The sequence below is a fragment of the Bidens hawaiensis genome, unplaced genomic scaffold, assembly GCF_021521415.1.
Source record: "Bidens hawaiensis isolate Kalapana, Puna unplaced genomic scaffold, B.hawaiensis_p1.1 tig00018720_1, whole genome shotgun sequence".
Taxonomy (NCBI): Eukaryota; Viridiplantae; Streptophyta; class Magnoliopsida; order Asterales; family Asteraceae; genus Bidens; species Bidens hawaiensis.
In genome coordinates, this window is record NW_027492834.1 from 446,123 (window position 1) to 455,808 (window position 9,686).

The 9,686-nt window shown below is 39.1% G+C and overlaps 1 protein-coding gene across 1 annotated transcript; it reads left to right on the forward strand.

Annotated features, from left to right (window-relative positions):
* The first annotated feature begins 5,655 nt into the window (after positions 1-5,655).
* On the forward strand, positions 5,656-6,480 carry LOC143556750 (uncharacterized). The gene has a single exon (XM_077046002.1). It carries the CDS (start codon positions 5,656-5,658, stop codon positions 6,478-6,480), a length of 825 nt encoding a protein of 274 aa, XP_076902117.1.
* The last annotated feature ends 3,206 nt before the right edge of the window (positions 6,481-9,686 follow it).

The following is a 9,686-nucleotide window of genomic DNA, read 5'->3' on the forward strand; positions in this document are numbered from 1 at the left end:
CCTGCGTACTGGACTTTAAGGGAAATTGGGATCAACATCTCCCACTCGTTGAATTTTCCTATAATAACAGTTACCATAGCAGTATAAAGGCAGCACCTTATGAAGCATTGTATGGGCGAAAGTACCGATCACCACTTTGCTGGTCTGAAGTGGGAGACCCGCAGATCATTAGATCGGATCTGGTCCAGGAGACGACCAGCAAGATTCTTGAGATTAAGAACAACCTGAAAGCCGCGCGGGATCGGCAGAAGAGTTATGCTGATACCCGTCGAAAACCGTTGTCATTTGAGAAGGGTGAAAAGGTATATTTGAAAGTATCACCCTGGAAAGGAGTGGTCAGGTTTGGAAAGGCGGGGAAGTTGGCCCCTAGATATATTGGACCATTCATTATTACTGCAAAGATCGGTCCGGTAGCTTACCGACTAGAACTGCCTGAGGAACTAAGTGCAGTTCATAACGTGTTTCATGTGTCGAATTTGAAAAGATGTCTGGTGGATGAGACATCGGTGTTACCCTTAGAGGGTGTTCAAATAAGTGATAGGCTCAACTTCGTAGAGGAGCCCATCGAAATAGTGGACGGTAAGATCAAGCAACTTAGACACAATAAGATCTCGTTGGTCAAAGTTAGATGGAATTCGCAACGAGGCCCAGAATTTACTTGGGAACGAAAGGACGAATTTCGGAAGAAATACCCCCATCTGTTTCCTCAAAAGGAAGTAGTTGTCGCGTAAAATTTCGAGGACGAAATTTTTATAACGGGGGGAGAATGTAACGATTCCGGCAAATCCAGGTATACCCTAGCCGGAATATACTATTTACGTGTCATTTAATACTGATTATATGAGTTATAGCACATTGACACGAATATATATGGTTCACAGTATGAATCATACTCAATTATATAGTGAATCGTATTGGAATTACAATTAATCATTGATCGGTTATTGAAACCCGAACGAATCGGGAATTACATTATAGACGAAGTATATAATGTTTAGTGATATTTACGAGGTATTAATGCTTCGGGATAAGTGAATTATAGCACATAAAAAGGATTTCGATTTATTAGTACGTCGGTACGATAAACGAAACCTTTAACACCAAACCAAGCAAGAGACGATCAATCAAGCCGAAAAAGATGCGTAATTATTAATTTTATGATGTTTTAATGTCATGGGTTAAGTTTTTAAAGTTTTTAAATCAGTTTTATATAAATTTTATTTTAACCCGAAAAACAACCATTTTAGGCTCGTTTTAAGCCGAATTACGAGTTTAAACGAGAAACGAACTGAACCAGATTATCCACAACATTATCCGGATTGTGTAATCCAAATGTGTGGACAATATTTGAGATGTGGGCCCCCCCCCACACCCCCACATATGGCCGGCCCTCTTTTATGCATACACACACATTTTCTTTTTCTTTTTATTATCACAAATCTCTCAAACTCTCTCAATCCTTTCAACACCATCCAAAAACCCTTGATCCAAACCAAGATTTTGAAGGTATAAGCATGTTATATTGCATAATCTTTGATGTTATTTACTTAGTTTGAGTTATTTTTGCAAGAACAAAAGGGTTCCAAGTGACATATGGGTGAAAACCCGAGATGGAACCAATCCTTGCACGATCAAGGGATGTATACAAGTTATACAAAGGATCTTGATCCAAGTAATGAGTTAAAAGTGTTTAGAATAAAATTTTACGGTTAAAATCTTGTTAAAATGAGTTTCCAAGTGAAAGATGGGTGAAAAACCGAGATGGAACCGACTCTTGCATGATCAAGAGATGTATACATGTTATACAAGGGATCTTGGTCCAAGAAATGAGTAAAAAGAGTCGGGAATGGATTTCTACGGTTAAAACCTTTGTTTTTACTTAAAAACCGACACTTTGAAAGAAATGGTTCGATTATTGGTGTAACTTGCTTGGTGTAGTGATATTGTGCTTGTAAGTGTTGTATCTAGCGGCTAGCAAAGGCTAGAAACCGAGATCCTTGCGATCTAAAGCTAGAAAACACAAAATAGTTCGGTTTTCGTGTATTATGAAAAAATGGACAGATTTACGTGTGCTTAGAGTCGGGTCACGAAATTTCACAGAGATGATCTACACATGAAAATATGAGATCTGTGAATTTTTGGTAATTTTTGGATAAAAGATGAATATTTGGTGAATTTAATGCTCGGTTTTGGCCAAAAATAGTGAAAAATAGCAAAACATGATGAAAAATTCCGGAAAATTTAAGATAAGCTTTTTATAACATATAAAAGTCACCCACAAAATTTGAGCTCAGTTGGAAAAGTCTAAGTAGGCTTTTCGGTGAAACGAGTTCTAGGGCTTTCTAGCTCGGTTTTGGGTGAAAATGGCTTGAAAAATAAGTTTTAAATTCTGGAAAAATTCCAGAAAGTTATGAGGATGATAAAGATCATCCCAGAAAAATTTGGGATTTTTCTAAAGTGTTTTGGTATTTTTGATATATTTAGTGTTTTAACAAGATTTAAAAATAGATAAATAAATGTAAATGTAGGAAAATAAATCTGGGAAAATTCCAGAAAGTTATAAGGATGATAAAGATCATCCCAGAAAAATTTGGGATTTTTCTAAAGTGTTTTGGTATTTTTGATATATTTAGTGTTATAACAAGATTAAAAATAGATAAATAAATGTAAATGTAGGAAAATAAATCTGGGAAAATTCCAGAAAGTTATGAGGATGATAAAGATCATCCCAGAAAAATTTGGGATTTTTCTAAAGTGTTTTGGTATTTTTGATATATTTAGTGTTATAACAAGATTAAAAATAGATAAATAAATGTAAATGTAGGAAAATAAATCTGGGAAAATTCCAGAAAGTTATGAGGATGATAAAGATCATCCCAGAAAAATTTGGGATTTTTCTAAAGTGTTTTGGTATTTTTGATATATTTAGTGTTTTAACAAGATTTAAAAATAGATAAATAAATATAAATATAAGAAAATAAATCTGGAAAATTTATACAAAATTCCTTACTGTCAAATTAAGTTTTGTGCAAAATTTCAAGACCCGAGACTAATCGGGTAATTATTTGTGCTAAAAAGAACATAAAAACAAGTTTTTAAAGCTTAAAACGTGTAAACCGGCAAAGTTCGCATAAGCGAGCTGACTGGTACATGAAAACTCTAAAAATAGACTATTTCATAAATCTAAGTAAATTAAGTAAAAATAAATCATCCGAAAATAATTCGGATGATTTGGGTAATTTTACCTGATTTTACCGTTTCCGGCACCGAAATACCGGAAACGGGCCCCACGGCCAAACGGGGTGTCAAACCGAGCTATAATTTCATCACCTTAACTAAATTGACTGTCAAACTCTAAGCAATGTCAATCTGAGTCCTTAGAAGTGTCACGGGGTTAACATTGTCCCCGAATCGAGTACAGTACTGGGTTAACAATGTTCCCAGATGTACCGATTGATATGTATTTAAGTTATGGGAATTAAATAGTAACGACTAGATATTATATTACAGATCCAGGCACGTAGCTGTTCCTTAAATTACTCACCAACTCACAACAAGGTGAGTTTTCACGAGCCCCTTTTAATGAATTGTTTTAATTATATTTTCCCGGGGCAGAAAACATGTCTTATTTAAAGTATTTAAGTACATACCGATCGTATGGAAATACTTGTACATTTATATATATATGGGCTGATGCATAGAATATATAAAATGTTTATAATGTGTTATTGTTCTGGGGTAACATAGTTCCCAGGGGTTATATTATTCTGGGGTAACATAGTTCCCAGGGGTTATATTATTCTGGGGTAACATAGTTCCCAGGGGTTATATTATTCTGGGGTAACATAGTTCCCAGGGGTTATATTATTCTGGGGTAACATAGTTCCCAGGGGTTATTAATATTCTGGGGTAACATAGTTCCCAGGGGTTATTATTATTCTGGGGTAACATAGTTCCCAGGGGTATTATTATTCTGGGGTAACATAGTTCCCAGGGGCTATTATTATTCTGGGGTAACATAGTTCCCAGGGGTTATTGTTATTCTGGGGTAACATAGTTCCCAGGGGTTGTTATTGTTCTGGGGTAACATAGTTCCCAGGGGTATTTATTGTTCTGGGGTAACATAGTTCCCAGAAAGTTATGTGAAATGTTCTGGGGTAACATAGTTCCCAGCATGATTATATTGTTAATAAATGATTATTAAAATGATTTGTCAGTGCTTATTCAAATTAGTGAAACTCACCAACTATTCGTAGTTGACCCGTTTTCTTTACATGTTTTCTAGGTATGCCCAAGTTGGATTGATTGATGTTTGCTTAACTATCTGTGCTACCTGTTGGAAGCTTGCTGCTCTTTGTTTTGTAATGAATTTATTAATGTCTTATCGGTAAAATATGTGTGTAACACCTAGACAGTAATGAAACTCGCAACAATGTAATATATTATAAATTAATGTAGTGGTATTTTCTTTATAAGCAATGCTGTTGATATCAGATGTGTCTGTTGCATCCCGTGTACGTTTCCGCTGCGGTTACGGGGTGTTACACGTACTCTGAATTATGATGCATCTCCCAGGAAGTCTCCTTCTCCTCCTGCAACAGCGAGGAGAAATCAGATCCGTCACAGTGTTCAGACGGAGAGAGACCCTAGGAAAGTTTGGAGAAGGCATGACCGTCCCCGAATGGTCATGCGTGTGCCTTCCTACTTAGACAAATATGACAGTTACGATCCGTCATATCGTCCAGGTGATATCAGTTATTACAGCGGTGATAGCCGACTTCATTTGCATGAGGGAACTAGCCGTCCGCAGGCGGTAGTTTGCCAGGCGGGTTATCACAGTGATGCTGAGGATGACTTTCCTAAGCCATACCGTCCGGCTGCTTTTGCTGAAAAATCAAAATTCAATGCATGCATAGCAACAGCCTTGTTTCCGGTTAATGCAAAACTCCCAACGTCTGTTGGAAAATACGATGGAATGACTGATCCCGGCGATCATTTATGAACTCTGTGGCTGTAGGAGTCAATTATTGGACTCTTCCTTACTGGTGTCACATGTTCGCATTAACATTCACCGGTGCAGCTCGGGAATGGTTTGAGAAGTTAGCGGACGGACAAATCAAGAACTGGGATGATTTTGTAGCTAAATTTTCCCGGCACTTTAGTCAGCATAAAAAACACACTCGCGATTCGTCTGAAATATTAGACGTGTTTAGGCAGAATAATGAGTCTATTGAAGACTTCATTACCCGGTTTTACAACGAGAGTCTTAATATTGGCGGCGTGAGTTATGTTGCGGGGAGCTTTTCTCAAAAATGTGAAGAGTGACGAATTGATTTGGAAGTTAATTAGGAGATATGGTATGCCCACGTCTTGGGATGAAATTATGACAGCGGCGAAGCGGTTCGCAAGGACTCAAAAGACTTTGGCAACCAATAATCAGAACAAAATTTAAAGGTTGAATTCCAGACCCCGCGGCCGAACAAGCAGGCAAAAGGAACAATTTGGTCTAGACTCCAGCCGTCGGCGGAGGCGTCTAAATCATTCGATGCCAGGTCTTTGATTGGCAACAAAAACAAAGAAATCTCCTCGGCTCGAGGCTCTAACAATTGGACTCCACTGTCGAAAACGCCTGCAGGAATTATCACTACTGAAAACATGAACTTCAGGAAACCGCAATCACTAAAAAGGAGATCGTTCCTTGATGCTAAGAAACACTGTTCGTTTCATGACGATATAGGTCATAATACGAATGAGTGTGTCGCTTTGAAAAATGAAATTGAGGCGGCTGTGAAATCGGGAAAACTAGGACACCTGGTCAAAGGTGCAAGACCAGGGACTGGTAAGGCTCCCGTGCGAGACAACCAGGGCCCACCCAAAAAGCAAGTTAAAGACCTAAATGTTCATATGATTCAAGGCGGACACAAGGTTGGCGGGAAGAGAAGAGAATTTCTGGATGAAGAATGGAAGAATGAGCCTGTGATTTTTCCACGAGTTAAAGGAGGCCCTTGTAACAAGAATCCTCTGATAATCACCGCCCTCTTTGGTCATTATCGCTCACAGTATGTTTTCTTTGACACTGGTAGTACGTCAGAAATAATGTACGAACAGTGCTTTGAGCAGCTCGACGAAGAAGATAAGGAGAGGTTGAAACCCATTCATGCTCCTGTATATGGATTTGGAGGTGAGGTGATGCACCCGCGAGGGGTGATATCTTTTCCGGTCACTCTCAGTGATGGAATTCATTCGAGAACCGAAGAGGTTGAGTTTTTGGTTTTACCGGCGACGTCCAAGCATGATATCATTTTAGGACGTGAGACAATCTGTGACTTTAACGCTAATCCATCTACAGCTCACGGTGCGGTAGGAGTTCCGACCCGCACCGGCGTAGCGATCATTCATGTTAATCGACATTGCTTTGCAACAGAAAGTTTGAAACCCAGTAAAATTCCAAAGCAAGTTCAGAGGACTGAACCAGATTAATGGGTATTGAACAAAAAATTCCCGGATCAGACAGTTGTGATTGGACATGCTATCTCCAAGATAGTAAGAAGTTTTTTGAAACAGTTATTGACTAAGAACATGGACATCTTCGCTTGGCAACCCGCCGACATGACCGGTGTCCCGCGTAATATTGCGGAACACAAGTTAAGGGTGAACCCAACGTTCACACCGATTGTCCAGAAAAAGAGAAAGATGGGCCCAGAACAAACCAAAGCTATGAATGAGCAGTACAAGATCTTCTTCATGCTGGAATCATTCGAGAAATCAAGTATCAAACATGGGTGGCTAATCCGGTCATCGTTCCAAAGAGCAACGGAACATGGCGGATGTGTATAGACTTCAAAGACTTGAACAAGGCATGCCCAAAAGATTGTTATCCATTACCCGAAATTGACCTCAAAGTCGATGTTGTGGCCCCATTCAAGTTTAAATGCTTCCTCGATGCCTACAAGGGCTATCACCATATCCACATGGCGACGGGTGATGAGGACAAGACAACATTTCGCACAGACCAAGGCACATTTTGTTACAATATGATGCCCTTTGGATTGAAAAACGTGGATGCTACATATCCGCGACTGATGGATCAAGCTTTCAAGAATCAGATTGGTCGGAATTTAGAGGTGTATATGGACGACTTGGTGATAAAAAGCATTGAAGAAGATCAAATGCTGATAGACGTAGAAGAAACATTTGAAACTTTTAGAAGTATAAACATGAAGCTGAATCCAGCCAAATGTTCTTTCGGGATGGAGGAAGGAAAATTTTTGGGTGTCATTGTTACAGGCGCGGGCTTCCAGGCCAACCCAGATAAGGTTCAAGCAGTGGCATGCATGCCTTCACCTTCCTCCCTCAAAGAAGTACAGACACTCAATAGAAGATTAGTTGCACTAAACAGATTCTTAGCAAATCATTCAACTAAATCTTACCCGTTTGTTTCAACTTTGAGAAACTGCCTCAAGAAAGCACCTTTCAAGTGGACCGCGGATGCTGAAAAAGCATTACTGGAGGTCAAAATATGCTTAATGGAGTTGCCTACTTTAACAGCACCACATGCGGGAGAACCTCTGACACTGTATTTGTCAGCAACTGACATCGCCATTGGGGTCGTACTACTGACAGACAGAAAGAACGTTCAAACCCCAATTTATTATGTTAGTAGGACGTTGACAGACCCAGAAACTAGGTACTCAATGCTCGAGAAACTGGTTCAGGCACTAGTCTATGCCGCCAGGCGTCTCCGCAGATACTTCCAAGGTCATCCTATAAATGTGCTGACAGGGTACAAACTCAAAAATGTGTTAAGAAAGCCAGAAATGTCTGGGTGATTGGTAAAACAGGCCATCGAACTGGGTGAGCATGCAATTGAATATAAACCCAGACCAGCAATCAAAGGGCAAGTGTTGGTGGACTTCGTCACAAAGGTCCCACAGCATAAAGAAAAAGAATGTTTAGTTGAACAACAGCCCCAAGTACCTCCTGAACAAGGGCAAGTTTGGTCATTGTTCACGGATGGAGCTTCCAGAAATGAGGGATTTGGCGTAGGCCTCAGGCTAGTCAATCCCGAAGGTCATGAGTTAACATACGCCATTAAGTTAGACTTTAAAAGTACTAACAATGAGGCGGAGTATGAAGCCTTCCTGGCAGGTTTACGAATAGCTAAGAAACTTGGGGTGAGACACTTGGAGGCGCGGGTGGATTCTATGCTGATCGCAGGACAAAATAATGGAACATACGAAGCTAAAAATGATGTAATGGCTTCGTACTTATCACAAGAAAAGGACTTGATCCTTCAATTCTCTTCCTGCAAAGTTATTCATATCAAGAGAAGTGTGAAGAAGTCGGCAGACGCCCATAGCAAATTGGCTTCAACAAACTTTGAGCACTTTGCTAAGGACATTCGTGTTGAAGTGTTGGATCGCCCATCCATCCCGCATAACCAAATTATAGTAATCCAGACTGGCGTAGAATCCTGTATGACACCAATCATGGCTTACTTGTTACTTGAAGAATACATGACCCATCAACCAATGAATAAAGGACAGGTGGCCAGGTTGTTATAACCGTGCACATGGCCAGGGTTAACTCGCCCTATCATAAAGCAACACGTGTCCAAGTTGTTATACCCATACACATGCGACGTATAGCTCAACCTATTAACAGAGGACACGTGTCCAGGCGGTTACGGTATATCTTCTGGAATGGGACAGCTGGTCCAATCATATTCCCACATACTTCGGCTATAAATACCCTCTGAATCTGCATGAGGTACTCAACCTATTAACAGAGGACACGTGTCCAGGCGGTTATGGTATATCTTATGGAATGGGACAGCTGGTCCAATCATATTCCCACATCCTTCGGCTATAAATACCCTCTGAATCTGCATGAGGTATTCATTCACTCCTCATGATCTGCTTTAATTACTGTAAGTACCTTTTATCCATCATAACTGTACTTATTTTCACGCCGGATGGTGGTTACAGGAAACCCCCCCCCCCCCTCTTGTCCTTCCCGTAACGAGCTCACGGTGCTTGTTTTGCAGGTTTCTGTCATTGGACTTCGGGAGGCTGTGCTCATATCGTGCTAGTCGTCGTTGTATCCTACCCTGTGGACTCACCAGATCCAGGACCCGTTAAGGGGATTGGATCCGTGTTTCTTCAATATATGATCAGGATCATGAGAAAACTTTTTTTGAAATTGAGAACTATGAGAACCATTTTGGACCACAAAAAACCCAAAAATAAAAAAAAATCATAAAATAAAAAAAACACAAAAATGAAAAAAGTAAAGAAACCAAAGTTCTTATTTTATCATCCCGGTTTCATAAAAATAAAAAAATAAAAAAAACTCGGTTTTGCTAAATTATATACACATATGTATAATATATACTTATATGTACATTTACATGTTTTTTATACACATATGTATAATTTAAGATAAATGATACTGTACATATGTGTATATTACGTAACTAAATATTATATAAAATTATACATATGTGTATAATACAACGTTTTTTTTAAATGAACCCGGAATGAAATATAAGAATTTTGGTTTTTTTTTTACTTTTTTAAATTTTCTGTTATTTTTTGTTTTATGATTTTTTTAAATATTTTTTAAGGGTGTTTTTAGTGGTCCAAAATGGTTCTCAAAGTTCTCAATTTGCAAAGGGTTCTCGCTAT

Coding starts and splice junctions, on each gene's coding strand:
- LOC143556750 (XM_077046002.1), top strand. CDS start 5,656: ATGAACTTCAGGAAACCGCAATCACTAAAAAGGAGATCGTTCCTTGAT.